This window comes from Numenius arquata, chromosome 11 (assembly GCF_964106895.1).
Source record: "Numenius arquata chromosome 11, bNumArq3.hap1.1, whole genome shotgun sequence".
In the NCBI taxonomy this organism is placed as follows: Eukaryota; Metazoa; Chordata; class Aves; order Charadriiformes; family Scolopacidae; genus Numenius; species Numenius arquata.
The window spans coordinates 33,076,440-33,094,533 of NC_133586.1; the positions used below are offsets into that span (position 1 = coordinate 33,076,440).

The 18,094-nt window shown below is 39.6% G+C and overlaps 1 protein-coding gene across 5 annotated transcripts in view; it reads left to right on the top strand.

Moving 5' to 3' along the window:
- PWWP2A (PWWP domain containing 2A) overlaps positions 1 to 18,094 on the top strand; it is a 42,727-nt gene that overhangs the window by 8,036 nt on the left and 16,597 nt on the right. For 2 of the 5 annotated variants that reach the window (XM_074156776.1, XM_074156777.1), the window contains 2 exons: positions 5,030 to 5,997; positions 17,878 to 17,912. In XM_074156776.1, coding sequence (XP_074012877.1) covers positions 5,030 to 5,997; positions 17,878 to 17,912 — 1,003 coding nt within the window. Of the gene's footprint in view, positions 1 to 5,029; positions 7,874 to 17,877; positions 17,913 to 18,094 lie in introns of those variants that run through there. The other 3 variants (XR_012463492.1, XM_074156774.1, XM_074156775.1) reach the window with 3 other exon arrangements.

Genomic DNA, 18,094 nt, shown 5'->3' on the forward strand with positions numbered 1-18,094 from the left:
TAAAAACGCTTTGCCCCAGGATGTATTATTTAGATGTTCATGTACATACAGTTATGAATTTAAATGGGATTTGTTCCTTATCTCATGTTTATTTTTTAAAAAATACTCTTTAGCTGTGCTGTGTTTTGCATACAAATTGCATAGAATATGTATTCATTGTAGCAATTCTGCTATAGAATTTAGATTTGAAAAAAAAAGTGGTTTTACTTTGTTTGAAGTACTTAAGTTTATGTATCTGTAATACAGATCTATATGGCTTTAAGTGACAGACTTCTAGGTTTAATACCCAAACTAGCTTTTACATAATTGCAAAAGACACCACGGCTACCTAGTCATTGCCTTGCAGCTGACAAACTATGGAAATAAAACCTGACTGGTTTTATCATACCTCTGTCTCTGCATACCCTAGTCAATGGAAAGCTCTTCCCAGTGCAAAGATCACTGACTGCTGGAATTGATCTTGTCTGCCCTATTAGACTCTTATTTAAATATAGTTCCTGATATTCCTGATGCTATATTTGTCTTTGATGCGTATGTAGGTTGAAATGATATGTATAGCAGAAATATGATTAGATCCTACTGGTTGCTCTAGCTGTTTGTAAAACTTCTTGGAGATAAGTTTCTTATGAGGGGTCTCAACCATCTTCTTTTCTAGAGGTGCCTTTTCAAAGCAAAAAAACAGCCAGGACACCTTTACAGGAGAGGAAGCTGGCAACATGGAAAACTGGTTCTAGTTTTGAATAGGTATGAAACAGTAGTGCACCGCTTTCCAGAATTGCCTTAAATTAGGTTGAAATACCTATTTCTTACTTTAATTTTACTAACACTTTTATTTTAGATCCCCCCATCAACAAATCCTCCTGTTCCTTCAAGTGATAATCTGAGGTAAACGTTACGCATGAGTGGGCTCTATGATGAACAGCTGGAACTTAGGCACAAATGGATTTATTTTTTTTTAAGCAGTAGTTGGAGTAGGGACAGGTGATACTCAGGATCAATATATTAAAAAACGTAGTTTGTTAGAATAAAGACAAGGCAATTCCTCATAGTACTCAAATATGCAACATACGACAGATGAAGTATGTAGGAAGTCTCATTGATGTGGCATAACTGCAATGGTTTCTTTCAAGAGGTGTCATTCTACTCCCCAGTCATTGACTAAGGTGTGGATCAATAAATCTCATGATACAACTGAGTTATGTTGCTTGGATTTTTTTAACCTTTTTTTACATTGTAGCCTTTTAGTCCATATTCATCTCCATAGTAGGTAGCCCAAAGGCTAGGTCTTGCAACTTTGCAAGTTTCATGTCTAACCTACCTACACGTGGCACTCCTACCTATTTTAAACATGTAGTTGGTATAACAAAAATTATTATTGTAATTGTATGAAAAGCACTTATCTTCAAGTAGATGACGTAAGAAAATAGGGCTTGAAAATCTAGTATATGCAATAAATACTTGTGTTCACTGCTGAAGTAATTGGATGCTGTGTTGTGCTTTGTCTTGAATAGGTTTGTTGAGATTACATCTTAATTCTGCTTCCCTTAAGAAAAATAGCTGCCATTTTGTTTTGCCTTCACTCTCTTCTTACCTTGTTCTTTGTCTTCATTCTCTCCTGTATCATTTACTGTTTCATTCTGAAGTTTTTGTGCCATTGTTGTTTCTTCTTAATTTTCATAGCATTCTTCCAAGTTGCACAGCTGGAGAACTTAATTCACCAAGGAGGAAACAAAGATGATCTAAAACGGAATGTTTATGGGCATAACCTGCTGTTGGATGGGGCTAAAGAAAAGACACCATACATCCAGCTGTTGGAAGTAATATTTTGTCTCTGGGCTTACCAAATTTCTCTTGTACTTCAGGTGGACTAGTCATGTCTTTATATATTGACATACCATTTACAGCAATAGTGTCTTTACTTGCTCTTACATAACTGGCACTAGATGATATTCCTTAATGTTCCCTAATTCTACAATTCATTGATTTTTAGGTAGATAGGGGCAGGAGATCTTAGTTCATTTGCTAAAACAGTACCTTTTGTGAGACAGGTGCCAGCTTCAGAGATTCAGTCTGGATTGAGTTTGTGTCTTACTGAAGCAGGTTTGCATCTGAGATTAAAATTCCACTTCAGCTGTTTGGCCTGGGTATTAGGTAGGTGCTGGAAAGAAAGGATAGTCTAAGGTGCAATATTCAGTGCTTTCATGGTATCAGTCATATGCTGAGCTTTCCATTAGGCTTTTTATGCATTTTGAGTGCTAATCATGCTTTGCTTGTGAGGCAGTAGAATGAAAATCTAGGAAAAGAGAGATGAAGTACTTAAATGAGATGCTTCTGGAGGATTTTCTTGCAGTCCTCTTCACCCACTTCTTCCCTGGTCACTGCTAATAATGCTTTATTTCCTAACATGGAGTCAACTTAAATGTATTCTAGAAGAGAGGCTTTCGATTTGGACTATGGAAATGTCTTGTGAGGGCCTGGGAAATGCAGTTCCTGAAACAGCGAGAAGAGTTGTAAATGATGTTCTTGTGCATGGTTTTTGCCCATTTGATATCGCACTCTTGTCTAGTTCTACTTATGTGGCATTTGTCTGGGATTGAAATTTGCACAACAGAGGTCCTGTCCAGGAGTTCTGGTTCTCAACTCTTCTAGTAAATTAACTTTTTCCCAAATCCTGTAATCTTTATCAGGGGGTGAAAGAAAGATGGGATCTAGATCTTATTGCTCTTGAAGAAGCTGAAGTTCTTGACTAAAGTAATGCTTTCATCACTTTAATTGCTAATGTAATTATTAAAAGCTGATAGTTTCTTTTAAAGCCCTACTTGGAATTGAATAACTTGTAATCCTTAGTGGAAGGAAAAGTGTTGGTGGAAAACCAACTTTTTTACACTTGGTGGACTTCTGGGACTTGAGGGAACTTAAAACTTAGTGCTGACCAAGTCCCTTGGGATTTAATGCCAGGCTGTAGGCTGGAGAAATGCCTGTATCAGCTGCTAAATGTTTATAATTCACTGTAGCCTTCACTAGTGCAGTAGACTCTGTCTGGAGGGACATGTGGCATTTAGCTGGAGCGGGCCCAAACCTCAGAAACGAACTTTAGTGGGGTGGTAGGACATTTTGTGGTAAAGAGCCCTCATCAGGCCGTGGATAAGGACAGAACTGCTCTGTCTGCCCACCTGGGCTCCTGCCTCTGTCTCCAGAGTTCAGAGGTACAGACGTGTGCGGGGTGACAGGAGGGTCTGGGCTGACACTAGACTGTAAATTGTTCAACTGCCCTTCTTTTTTATGATGACAAAGTTGGTTGCCCCTTGCTTAGGTTGTCTGCTGTTTCTGTTCTCCTTTTGTAATGAAATGCAAACTGGGGGGCTAATTTAATCTTTGATAGGTTGCTTGCTTGCTTCACTTGCGATATTTAAGCGTATAAAGAGGCTTAACAGATAAACAAAAGGAGGAACAAGTGACGAGTTTTATTGGTGACTGTAAAGAATCTTCTGACACACATGATGACATTTTTTCAAAACCAATTTTGAAGAAATACAGCCAACATGTAGGTGCTTGTATGAATTGCATGTTTCTTGCAGGAGCGTGAATGGAAAATAGGCCGGTATTCAGCATTTATCTTCAGTTAGAGGGGCAACCGTAGGTTGTAAATAGCCTTGAGTTCAGTCGGTTAAGGGGATGTTGCAGTTGAGCAGCTGCAGTGCAACATGAACTAGTGCTAACCTGAGGACACATCTTCATTCTCCTGTCAGGCGGGGGCGTGGGGTGGGATAAACATAAATGGTGTTTGTTTACTGATTCAAAATGGGTGATTTGGCATTTGGGTCCTAACCTTGTCTGTCGTGTTGTTACTGAATTAAGGTCAAACTATTAAAATACCATCTAATGTAGCGCGTGTATGGGAGCTGGCGTCAGGCAGAGCTCCGGAGCGATGACCGGCCTGGTGACAGCTCTGTGTCAGGCTGGTGCCTCAGCTGGGAGACAGGGGAGTGGGACAGAAAGAAGGAAGGTTGAACAAGCTTTTACAATCCCTCCTGCCCTGTTCTGGGGATTGAAAGATACATTGTTGTAAAATGAATGTGTTTATCCTTTGATTTCCTCTGGGAGAAGGCAAGCCTAATGCCTTGCAAACTGATAAAATGCTTCCCTTAGCGAAAGCCGGTGCAGAAAGTGTTGGTTACCCGTCGGGCAACATGCAGCTTCTGCTACTGTGGAAGTTGAGCCAGTGCCCAAGTCACACTGGGGTTTTTCATTCAGTTCTCAGAGCTGGTCGGGGTGGTGAGAAGCCCTGTGTGTGCCAAATGGGGCAGCAGAGATCTAGAGCTGTCTGGAGAAAAGTATGCAAAGGTTTAAAATATTGTTTGCTCTCAAAACGGGGGAATGGTTTGTACTGCATTGAAACAAGGGTATTTCTGCTGGAAGAAACTCAAGCTTATAGGCAGGCAAGTCTTAGGCTGTAATGCACCAGATGATCAAGTGCTAATCTTTTGTGGATGAAGAACGGTGGCACTCTTTGTTCAGTGGAAGTATTTATGCAGTCCCTATTTCCCTCAATTAAATCTGAAACATGTTTGGCATTTTGTACTGTCCTAAGAATGGAAGAATTTTGTAAAAGTTACTGAAGATGCCGCCTTCACATAAGTTGACTTAGTATGAAAATTAATCTTGGATAGATTTGGACTTGATGGAGTAGGTGTGTAGTTTGTATTTTTATAAACATTTTCTAAAAGTAGGAAGTTAATTATTTTACTACTATCTCTAGGTGATATTTTTGTTATATTTTCAGGGCATCTTGTTAATGCAAGAGAAACTGATCGTAAGCGAAGCTGTGTATTTCATGTGCTCTGACTTGGTTTTGGTGTCCTCCTTTCTCAAAGCTTATTGTAAGGCTAGATACGAAGCTCTAGTTTTCCCAGCACTCATGTCTTTCAAATGATGGCTACATGATGTGGGCAGGTTTTCAAATGCTTTTTAATAAATGCAGCAAAAGATCCCTCAAAACATTTAAATTTTTTTTTTATTTCTCTTTAAGGTTTGGACCCCACGGAATCCCTGTGACCATATTTCCTAAAAGGGAATACAAGGATAAACCCGAAGCCATGCAGCTCCAAAGTAAACCATTCCAAGATGAGGCACAGGTGAAGTGTGAATCAAATGCTGCAGTCCCTGATGACTCTTCTCTCACGCAGCCATCAGAGCCCAGCATAGCTAAAAGCCTATGGACTTCTAAACCACCTCCTCTCTTTCACGAGGGAGCGCCATATCCTCCTCCTTTGTTTATCAGGGACACGTATAACCAGTCAATACCTCAGCCTCCGCCTCGGAAAATTAAGCGGCCCAAGCGTAAAATGTACAGGGAGGAACCCACTTCTATCATGAATGCTATCAAACTACGACCCCGGCAGGTCTTATGTGACAAGTGCAAAAACAGTGTTGTTGCAGAAAAAAAGGAAATAAAAAAAGGTGGCAATGCAAGTGACTCTTCAAAATATGAGGATAATAAAAAACGAAGAAATGAGAGTGTGACTACTGTGAATAAAAAACTTAAGACTGACCATAAAGTGGATGGAAAAAGCCAAAACGAAAGCCAGAAAAGGAATGCTGTGGTCAAGGTTTCAAATATTGCCCACAGCAGAAGCAGAGTAGTTAAAGTTTCTGCACAAGCAAATACTTCAAAAGCGCAGTTAAATACAAAAAAAGTTCTCCAGAGCAAAAACATGGATCATGCAAAAGCTCGGGAAGTCTTGAAAATGGCCAAAGAAAAGGCACAAAAGAAGCAGAGTGCAACCTCCTCTTCCAAAAATGCACATTCAAAGGTCCACTTCACGCGGCGTCTTCAGAACACCAGCTCAGGTTCCCTTCCACCCCGATTGCGTTTAAAGCCACAAAGGTATCGGAATGAAGAAAATGACTCTTCTCTCAAGACAGGACTTGAGAAAATTCGGAGTGGCAAGATGGCAACTAAGCCCCAGTCTCGCTGCTCCTCCACCCGCTCAGCAGGTGAGGCCCCTTCAGAAAATCAGAGCCCCTCAAAAGGCCCTGAAGAGGCCAGCAGTGAGGTTCAGGACACAAGTGAAGTGCATGTAACTGTTGATCAGGATGAACACCAGACATTGGGCAAGAGAGGCAGCAAAAGCAATATAACGGTTTACATGACCCTTAATCAAAAGAAATCTGACTCTTCCAGTGCATCAGTTTGTAGTAGTGATAGCACAGATGATTTGAAATCTACCAACTCCGAGTGTAGCTCTACTGAAAGCTTTGATTTTCCTCCAGGCAGCATGCATGCACCTTCCTCCTCCTCCTCCTCTTCAAAGGAAGAGAAAAAGCTCAGTAATTCCTTGAAAACGGAAGTCTTTTCCAAAAACGTCTCTAAATGTGTCACACCAGATGGCAGGACCGTATGTGTAGGGGACATTGTTTGGGCCAAGATTTATGGCTTCCCTTGGTGGCCAGCCCGTATTCTTACCATAACTGTGAGCCGGAAAGATAATGGCCTTTTAGTCCGACAGGAGGCTCGTATCTCATGGTTTGGCTCCACAACAACATCTTTTCTTGCTCTTGCACAACTATCCCCCTTTTTAGAAAGCTTCCAGTTGCGCTTTAATAAGAAGAGAAAGGGTCTTTACCGCAAGGCCGTCACAGAGGCAGCTAAGGCAGCTAAGCAGCTGACTCCCGAGGTTCGGGCCCTGCTGACACAGTTTGAAACGTGAACATGGACAGTAAGGTAGGCGAGAAATCTGGAGGCTCCACAAAATTCATAGCCTAGTTAGAGAACTACCATGAAGGACTTGCCAAGTCAGAAGTTGCACTCGGTTGACTGCTCTTTTTATACTAAAATTGTTCCATTTGTAGCGGTTTCTTGACAGTTAAACAAATTGAACATGCAATCAAAATTAGCCTAAAGTGAGAACTTCAGTATTTTTCAAGTGAGAATTTTTTTTAAAGAAAAAAAACTCCTCAAACACCCGATGCATAGGAGCCATAGCCTCAGCTGAAAGGCAGCTTATTTGCAGGGAATTTTTTAGTAGTTTCTACCCAGTATATAACTAGTTGCTGTGTGGCAAAGGGTTAACACAAGGGATGAAAGTAGTAGCTGTGACTTTTCTTTCTTTTTTTTTTTTTTTTTAGGTGGCCCATCAGGGAAGTGTAGATATGTAAGCCTTGTCTAAATGGTCTTTAAAGATTATTTTAAATAGTCTCTAATGTATTCAGTCTGGCCGGTGCAAATTGGTTCAAATCATACTTCAACATCTTAAGGAGGCATGCCCCTGTCCACATAGGCCAGTTTAAATGGCATTAGAGGACTTGTTGAAATTTTTAAGGAAGAAGAATTCGTGTAACTTAAAGACCAGGTTAAATGGGGTTTTATCGTAGTGACCACTTAAACACTCAGCCTTTCTATGCACATGGGGGCACAAATATAACACTTCAGGGTCTGAGAAGCTGAGAGGGATGCCTGTAGCTCTAAGACGAAGCTGAGAAGTCGCTCAGTATTTGGGATCAAGGGCTGTTAATGCTGCATAGGTGTGTATCATAACTTCTGGTCTTTCTTCCTGAAGAAATCTTTCAGGCCATTTGCCTGGAGGTTTAGATTAAGAGAGGCTTTGTTTTGAATGTGTAAATAATTGATTGCTGAAATTGGTCAGATTTTCTCCTGACTGGTTGTTCCTAAATTCTTAGGATACGTCCTAGTAAATTACACTTTGTGAATTGTCAGATGTGTAATTGTTGCATTTTGGATGTATCTAACTTCATTTTTTTTTTTAATATTTCCGTTTAAGGTATCTGTTTGCAGGTCAGAAAATGAGAATATGTAATTGTGTAATGCTCTGAAATGTAAAAAACAAACTGTAAATAAAATTGACTAAATCTGAATTATTTGTGTGTGTTTCTCAAAAAGCTTTGAAAAAAAATCCAGGATGTTAGAGCACTTTATATGTATGCTGCATTTAGAGGACACCCTTAAAAAAAGTAAATTGTCCTTTTTCACGCATTCTTAAAAATAACTGCTTGATGTAAAGTACTATTGGTATACTTCAGTAGTAATTTTGAGATTCAGCAATTATCTGTCCCTTTTGTTTCAAAACTAGCTCTGTAGAGGGCTTTCTGTAAAGTTTATCAAATTTCTCCCTTAATTAGATTTGGTTCCATATATTTGAAAAAAGACTGTGCGTAATGTCACTTACACAGTGGGGAAATGTTTTCAGTTTTCTCCCATCTATCAAAACCTAATCAGCCCCACTCTCCACTGTAACTTCAGCTTTTCTTGCATGTCTTTTGCTCAATGTTGGGGCATTTTCATGCAACTGACTTGACTTTTTTTTTTTTTTTTTTCTTCTAGTTTTGGTCCTTATCTGACCATGTGAATTACTGTCTCTTCTCCAACCCACTCCTGTTTCAGCCTTGCAATGCCTTGTGAAGAATCTCTCAGTGTTCATCCCAAAGCAGTTTTCATCCTGTTTTTTCCAGAATTGCCCATGTAGGCAATCATGACAAATGTAAAAAAATTTAAGCTTAGACTGAAATTAGTTTTTAAAGAGACATGAAAATGTGGGTAAGGATTTAATCATCAAACCCTTAAAATCTTTTTAAGTTAAGATTAAATTTCATATGTTCATGAAAGTGTCTGGTCTTTTGAAAGCATTCAGTTTCTTTTTAAAATTATTCTGCTGTGCCCACAGAACTATTGGAAGTCTAAAGTGTCAAATACATGGTCAAATTTTCTTAAAGTTTACAGTAATCTCTGTTAGGTGCTAATTAAGCTTCCAAATATACCAGCTCTACCTTGGCATTCTAACAGTTACCAAAAAACCCTACTGGTCAATGCTTTTTGAATGTGATAAACACACAGTAAATTTCTTAATGTGAAAAAAAAAATAAAAATAAAAATCCTGTTTCACTTCTATGTATTCTTTCCTGCAAACAGAAACAGTTGCTCTATTTAAGTAAATAAGCCGTACTTTGTTATTAAAGGAGACTGCTTTTTGAAGTCAAGAACCCATGCAACATGGTTTAGTTGTCTACGCTGGTTCCTTGAGGTTTAGAAGCTCAAGCGAACTGGTTATAAGTTAGTTGTGCTAAGCCACGTAGTGGTGAAGTAAATATTTACATTGTGAAGTTTTCTTCAAAATACCTGGAAGCTTTGTACTCTTATCTCTTAATTTATATAAAGTTAGAATAGTACTAAAACATACAGAGTCAAAGTTTGCTTGGGTGTTCGCCGGCAAGATGGGAGTGCAACAAGTATGAGAGGGATTTCTTTAGATTGCTTTATGTTCAGAAGAACTGTTTTGAAAGGCATTTAAAGAGTCTTAGTTTTGATTTGTAGCTGATCAGTCTTTTAAGAAGTCTTTCCTAAGTTTTGTAGTGAATGTGTGTTATCACTTCAGACTTAAGACTCTTTTTTTTTTTTTTTTTAACACCACCATGTTACCTGAGGTTGAAAATATCCTATTCGTACTCATCCATGATTTTTCCTTTCACTCTGAAGTAGCTACCACTAGATATACCAGAGTTTACAGTGGAGAAAATGTTGGGCTTCATGTAAAGCCTGGCTAGGGTAGGAAACGGTGGTTGTGGCTGTCTGGATGCTGTGTGCAGATCGGCTTTGAAGATTTAAGAGCTTAGTGCTGTTTTGGCTTTAAACCGCAAAAAAAAACCCTCACAATTTTCTGTGCCTACCTGCTCCCAGCAGTGCCCCCAGGTTGAGTGTGGACTCCTGTTCTTGCAGTTGGGTACACGTCTGCCACCCCCCAGTTAGCTCCACCCTTTAAATGACTTGCCAAACAGCTGAGGACAGGAGTGCCCTGTGCAGTGCCAGGGTAGCACATCTGCCTCATGAAACTGCACGACTGATGCAAGCAGCCTGTGTCTTGAGAAGACAAACATCAGTAGAAAGAGTGACTGTTTGTTTTCTATCAGCTTAATATAATAAATTGCAAATGGCGCCTTTTTGAATTACTGGAATTCCTCAGTGTAGGTGTTGAATACGTATGGTCTTTCAATTTAGGGGGGGAAATGTGACAGGTGGTGATGAGTTTCTAGTAGAAGCCTACTTTTCCTTTGAAGATCTTGAGCTTCAGTTAAAACGTTTTGGGAGAGAGTAGCTATTCCGAAACTTATAAAGATTTCCTTTAACAGGAGTGTTTGAAGGTGTGATCATTTCATTAGTGAAGCCAGAAGCAAAAGTGAAATGCTTGTGTGTGTCTCTGGAGTTCTACAGGAAATTGAACAAATATTTGTTATTTTTTTCTAATCAGTTGTAATTTTATGTCAACATTTTAATGCGATAATCATCTCTAATTACATGGTGTTTTCTTTTAGACAGTGCTGTCTTTAGTTTGAAACCCACATAACCATCAGCTGCCTTACCAGGAGGGGTGCACTTAGTGGGGGTAATTTAGGTCAACTGTGCAAGGCTGAGAAGACTTATTTTTTCCAGCATGTTGTAAAACAATTCAAAAAAAAAAAAAAAAAAAGTAGTTTCTAAATGTGATTAGGTTTAAGAAATAGCACATCCATGGAAGCAAGGAAGCGGTAAGACTTGCTTGTTGCATTGGTAGCCTTAGGTTTGTTTCTAGTTAACTCTCCTGGAACTGATTTCCATTCATGTCTTCTATGAGCTCTTGCTAAAGTTGTCAAAGTGGGATAGGAGCATGAACTTTGGAAAATAAATCTTACTAGTTAGTCCTCAGTAGCATTATCATCTGTCCTCCGCGTGTTTTGCAAAGTACATTGAAAAAGTAGAACTGCCTTCATGGCTGAAGAATTCTGGAAAGAATGAGGATGACAATCAGTTCATCTCTCTATAATTGTGTTCTAATAAATGCCTCCAAGAATAAGCAAATTTAGTGAATGCAGTGGGATCACTACACTAACTTGTAGATGAGGACTGTGAACTGGGAGTAGATTGAGCTTACGATTAGAAGAGCAGTAAGATGGCAGTATTTTGTGTCATAAGCCAGTTGGTAAAAGTGTAGGTATCCTATTGCAAAACAAACTTGAAAGCGATCTTACAATACAGAGTTTATAGTGGCTAAAGGCTGAGGCGCTTTATCTTTCCATTCTTTTTTTCAGTTTACTTTTTAAGGGTAGAAATAGAAAGGTCATAGGGAACCTGAAGGAGAAAAGAGGAACTCAGTGAATTGAGCTAGATGTGATACTGAAAGGAGAACTATGAGTTGGTTGTTTGAGAGTAATAAATTACTCTGCAAGCTCAGTAGAAGGGAGTAGTGCTCTCCTGTTTTAGAGAGCTTGTGGGAGAATTTTGGTGAAATGTACGTCATTGTCCCCCAGTCAACTGTTTGAATTTTGTCTAGAATCTGCTTCACGCTTGGGGAAATGGAGTGACTTGCTACAGGATTGTATCACTTCAAGCTATTAGGCTAAGCATGTAGGGTTTTTCTGAGGATAGGATATAGTAGCATACCTTTTGGGGATATAGACAAGCTATACTTGCAATAATGCAGTAAAATTATCCTATAAAGAAAATGAAGTATCAATAGCAACAGAGGTTTTGCATAACTAACTTCCTTAAAGCTTCTGACATGGCTGAAGTGGTCAGAGACCATCCGTGTTTAACATCAGGACAGCCTGTAGCATTGACAACTTGTCGTAGCTGTCAAGCTGTCTAAAGACCCAAGCTTATGAGATGTGGATGCAAGTATTCAGTTTCAAATTATTCTTAATCTAATGGGAGGAACCTCTGTTTTGATGTGTCCTTAACAATCATGATGGCAAGTTCCTATTCAACATTTAAAATACCTCAACCACTGATTGTCTTTGTGACAACATTGTATTTTAGTTTACATAGTTCCCTCCTATGGTGTCATCCTGTTAGTGTATTTATAGAGTGTCACCATTTAACTAGATAAAATAAGATCCCCTTGTAAGATGGCTTTTCTATTCCCTGCTCATCTTACTGGCATTTCTTTGCACCTGTTCTAGTTTGAACTCTTCTCTCTCAGACATCGGTGGTAAGAACTGTTTGCGGTGAATTAGATGGAGTTTTACAAAACTTCTATCGAATGGCAGTGATTCTTCCCCAAGTCAGAAATATCTCTGATTGTTGTTTTTTTAATTGTTAGATCCTAATAGCAGCTTATAGTTTCCTATGATTTACTCTTACATTTCAGCCTTTCCTCTGTACTACCTGGGATGTGTATACCAATCCAGACTGGAATGTAGAATAATTTATGGTTGTTTTTTTTTTCTAAAATTAAACTGACACAACTGCCCTTCTGTGAACGCAAGGCAACCTAGCGGTTCCCAGGCGTGGCTGTGGAAGCAGTGATTTGGTGACTGGCTTGCTATCGTGCTTTTTCCCTGCACGCTTCTGTTGTCGCTACCAGATTCGGCAGTTGGGAATAGCTCTCCCTGGGGCAGCGCTGGCAATTAGTGCCAGGTACCGATTGTTGAAGGAAACTCAGCCCTGTGGTTCCTTTTTTTTTTTTTTTCCCCCCCAAGAAAAAGCAATATTCTTGGTGTGAAGTAGGATAAGCAGCAGCATGGAAAATGAATGTCACTGGTAAGACCAGGGCTTTTACCTTAGAAGACCTGAGCCACTTTGCACATCCAATAGGGAGACAAACGGGAGTAAGAGGTGCTCTTGCACAGCTGCATAACCTTCCCAGATAGTGTCTGTATGCACAGGGCTGAAAACTGTGGTTTCTGTGCTTGTGCTGATGGAGATATCAGAAAAGGAGATAGTGTGGTGAGCAGGACAAGGGAAGTGATCATTCCCCTGTACTCGGCACTGGTGAGGCCCCACCTTGAGTACTGTCTCCAGTTTTAGGTCTTACTACAAGGACATTGAGGCGCTGGAGCGGGTCCAGAGAAGGGCAACAAAGCTTGTTAGGGGTCTGGAGAACAAGCCTTATGAGGAGTGGCTGAGGGAGCTGGGGTTGTTCAGCCTGGAGAAGAGGAGGCTGAGGGGAGACCTTATCGCTCTCTACAACTCCCTGAAAGGAGGGTGTAGCGAGGCAGGGGGGTCAGTCTCTTCTCCCAACTCACAGGTGATAGGACAAGAGGAAATGGCCCTAAGTTGTGCCAGGGGAGGTTTAGATTGGATTTTTGGAAAAATTTCTTCACCAAAAGGGTTATCAAGCACTGGAATGAGCTGCCTAGGGAAGTGGTGTTGACACCATCTGTGGAGGTATTTAAAAGACGTGTAGATGTGGCACTTAGGGACGTGGTTTAGTGGTGGACTTGGCAGTGTTAGGTTTACGGTTGGACTCTGCAGGATAGGTGCAGAGGCAAAAGGCAAATATGCTTCCTAGTTGCAATTAGGACAAGAAATAAAATTATAAGACAGGGAGTTAAAATTAGGTACTATGATATTTATTCCACTTGTTATAGTGAAATCCTGGGTGTTGTTTGGAGTGTTGTATAATTTTTGTAATGACAGGTTTTTAAAAACAATAGATTAGGCTAACCTCTGTCAGGAATGGGTTAAATTAATCCTGCATTTGGGTATGGGATAGAACAGATGACTTACACTGGTCCTGTCACGGCTCTGTTTTCTGTAATTTTGTTATTAACAATTCTGATCCTACAGAATCTTTGTAGAAATATGCATATAATGAAGGATTGTGCCTCAGTCATCCTGTTTTCAGTCGTGCAGGAATCACACTTGGTGTAATGGAAGTATAACCTTCTAACGACAGAATCTTATCTTCCACGTGTAGTAGAACTGCCAAGGGGCCTCTTCCATGCAAAATCATGTTTGGATGACATCATTTATATAACATGTCAACTTTATATTAGGTGTTTGGGTTTTTTTAAAAATAGATCTAGATCAGTTTTCATGTTTGCTTACTAATGGTTTTGATGTCAAATATGCAATACGAATAAGAAATATTCTTATACGTGCCAGCCATGTGCTATGAATCTGTGATTTGGAAGGCAAGCTGTGTTCTCACTATCATGTTAGCATCACTAAAAGATTCTGTAATGGAAATGCAGCATAATTCTGGTGACAGAATTGTCCTTGTCTGTTTTTAACAGGTGCATAAAGGGGAAGAGGGTACTTGCTTTGTCAGTAAAGTAAGCAGATGCAATTCCAGGCAAATATTTACTTAAAAGCTAATTTTGCATCATTTTTTATTTAGTAACATTTAGGATTTTTGTTTGGCTTTAGGCAACACTAGTGTTTAGTTGTACTGCAGTGGTTCAGAATTGTAAAGCATGTGGTGCGAGTTTTGGTAATTAGTAGCTCTGGTGAAAAGCAACTAAATCCATAAAACCTGGATTTTTCAAAGTTTATTTAGGGTTAGAACTTCAGACTGCTCTGTATGACCTGATTAAATGCTTCAGTTGACACAGAAGTATCTCTATGAATGGCACTTCATAAATAGGTGTGGACTGTTTCATGAAATCTGGTTCTTAAGTCATCTTGATATTGATTTTAATAAGGGGCACATCGTGTCAACTTTTCCAAGACATCACCACTGAAATCAGCCCTAAAATCAGATAAATACAGGAATGCAGATGAACGTGGTAAGGAACATTTCTTCACCTTTGCTAGTACTAGGAATCGTCTAGTTATTTTTGCTCTCCTGTTGGTGACACATGTGGAACATCAATCGGAAGGTGATCAACGACAAAGGTGTGTTCTTTTGGCCATCTGTGGTATTAGTTTAGTAGGCAGAGATTTTGATGCTTACATTTAAACTTTTTCTTTTGTTTTGGTAAAAATAGCAAGTAATGTGTTTGCTAGAGGTTGTAATAACAACTGGTTGAAGCCTGAGCAATAGGAGAAGGAAATTATTATCAGGTTACTCTTACTGGTTTCATGATGCTCGTTTAACTTCGACGTCATGAAAGATGCTGGAAATGCATTTTTGAAAGCTCCCAGATCACTCCCAATGAGTCCTTCAAGAAAAACAGGAGAGAGAAGGCTTAGTACTAAAAATAGCTCCCCTCTACCTTTACCCCCCAAAAAAGAAAAAGCAAACCTGTTTTCCTCTATTTCTGCTAGGGAAAAAAACCCAAAACAAACAAGATTTTCTCTCTCTATACAAGTTGCCACTAAAAATCATAGCTAAAGGTTTTGAGCAGTCAATATTTTTTGGTTGGAACATCACATTAACAATACTTGATTTTAGGAAGAAAAACCTTTTCCTTGAGATTTTTCAAGTGTTGAGGGTTTTGGGGACCTAATCTCTTCTGATACGTTTATATAAAAAAGCTGGGTTTGGCTGAGTTTTAGGAATTCTGGATACTGTGTTACATATTTCAGAGAATCAGGCATGTAAACTGAAGAATGTGTGTTAATGCTCTTGGTTTCTCTTGTAGTTGAGGCCCTGTTATTGAAGATTGTCTTGGGCTGTAGAGGAATGTAGCAGTCCTGCTTGCTTTTTAGTAATGCATTATCTGGAAAAGAAGCCTATTTTAACTCTTCCTAACTAGTTAACATTTGAATCTGTAGCAGTAAAATAGTGTGCGCTGTTTCTTCAGTTACATAGTTTTGTATACAGACAAAGTATTTGTTTCCTAAAGAAGTTGCATACATGTCACTGTACCTATTTTTAAATTTGGGTTCTACTTTAAGAATTATGTATCTTCTTCACAGTATGTGATGGGAGATACTGCTATTTTTATTTTCCTTGTCCTTCTGGGCTGCCTTTTCTTCCTGTTTGATGGCTCCCCGCTGTCTTTCTGCTTTTTCTTTGAAGGGAAAAACCAAATACTTGTAAAGGCAGTCCTTCTCTTTGGCCACTAGTGAATACACAGGATTGTGAAAATTTTCACATTAAAAAAATCAGAATCCACGTTACAGTGATGACTCCCGGGAAAGTGACTGTGTAAAACACAGTCGAGCGGGGCAGACATTGACGACGTCGGTGGTGAAAGGCCATAAGCTGTGTCGGTGCTTGTCCCAACACACACACTTGCATTTGTTACTGCTGGTAATTTTTATGGTAGCTCCATAGTCTCCAGCAGTTGAATGAAACTGCTTCAAAACAGATTCCAGCCTCCTGTGACCATACTGTGCATCGCTGGAGAGCCGTACCCTCAGAATTAGGCTTTGCTATCGCTCACCTACAAACCGTGGATTACATGAGGAAAAGAATAAACTCACTGAATGACTGATAAAACAGAGGGTCAGGGAATTTAATGACGTGGACGTTCAGCCGGCACAGGCAGATTTCAAGTGTAGAAGGGCTGGTTGTGAGGGCTGCTCAGGGATGCTCCATCCTTTGTGGCAACCCTGCTCTTTGTACCTTTTGTTCTCTGGGTCACCAGTCCCTGCTCCATGTGGTTCACACCAGGGAAACCCGCAGGGTAAGAAACGTCCCTCCACAACACAAGGAGAATAAGATAAGTGACTGCACGTGTGTGGCTTTATTTTTCAATCACTGTATCTGAGGAGCCTAATCTTGTATACTCCTGCCCTAAACCTTTTCTATACAAAACACTGCTATTGATTCAAATAAAACAATGTAAAACCAACTATATTTCAGCTGGGCAGATCAGACATCCTCTAATCAGTTTTCATACCTTATAGCAATCCAGCCCAAGGTTATTCCTCACCGGTCTGGGCTAAATCCACATGCAGCACTCTGAAGTCAGCTTCACTGTGACTATACAAAGGTTCCCGTATATAATATTTTGTATTCATTAATTTTGCCAAACATGCAGGTAACAAGTGTATGGTTAGTATGTATTGGAATAGTGAGATTCTGCAATAGTTAGAAACACTCTCTTGAAATTAATAAGCCTATATTTTTTAATCTAGTTTTTACTCTGGATTTTTGCCTCCATATCATAAACATCCTTGAAAGCAAGTGGTCCATTTTCTCTTTCGCCTTCCATTGTCTCAGTTTTCTCCCATCCTATAATCACTTCAACAAAGATGATAATGTCACTGGCAAGAAGGCTTTGAATTTCAGTTTAGAGACCGTGTGAGCAGCCAAATGGGAACAGGTTTTTTAATACTTGTAATAAAGAATGAGAAGCAAAATACAAAGCAACTCCAATATACTCCACAACTGTGACTCACCTGCTTCTCTTTTAAGCAAATTTGATTACTATAATAAAGAAATTCTTGCTAGTTTGACCATAACAAATGTAGTGTACCCGCATAGTTTTGTGTGATGATACAAAGCCCAGAAGAAGGCACAATCCCATCTTTATGGTTTTTACCTGGAGGGGAAAACTAGTGTCTCATCTGAGTCATGTCCGAAAAAGAGGAGGAATAGCTGGTGGTTCTCACATTTTAGAAAGCAAGACAGATCTAAGATGTGGAAGAAAGTAACGATTAACTGGATTTTGCTACCAGTTGTATTGCAGCAATGGCGAGTTGTCTGCCTTGCTATCGCACTTGTTTGCATTTTTCATATGAAAAAATCTGGTTTATCAAAGGCTGCATTGATTGCACGATGGATGTAAAATGCTCTCAATAGTCAATAGATAGTGCCCTAAGTTTCCTTTTTTTACTCTAAAGTACATAAAGGTCATGGTCACCATGAATGAGAATCCATTGCCTCAGTTTCCACTTGTTCTAGGTAGTTAGTTTGTCCAGCAAAATCTGATAGTATCACTCTGACTTCCAGCACCAAGTTCTTCAGTGGGCAGTAGAGTGTCTGCATAGATGTTTGTATGCATAGACTTTGTTTTGCTGTCTGCTACTTTACACATCTGCTAATGATGTGTAATTTCCCTTTAACTCTACTGGTAAAGTCCAGTTTAAGGTCAAAAAAGTTAGCATGTGATTTTTCTGTGAGTGTTTATTCTTGTTTTTTCATGGTATGCTGTTGTCTGGGAAGCAGGAGTAGTACACCTGGTAAGAATTCAGGCAGGCAAGGAGGTTAATTGTTTTCTTTTCAAACCACGGTCAATACTTTACTCCTGTTAACTGGATTTTTTCTACCGTAGGTCTCAACAAGTGGCAGCATTTTACATCAGGCTGACGAGTCCTGCTGCTCCCTTACAGTGTCTGACAGACCACTGTGGATTCAGACTGGGGGCACTGGAGTTATCAGGGAAATTGGCAGGTCTGTCTGGTTTAAGCCCCCCCTTAAGTGAAGGGAGCACTATGCTATCAACTAACCATCTGCGAGCAGGTTAGGACAGAGGTAATAAACTACATGTT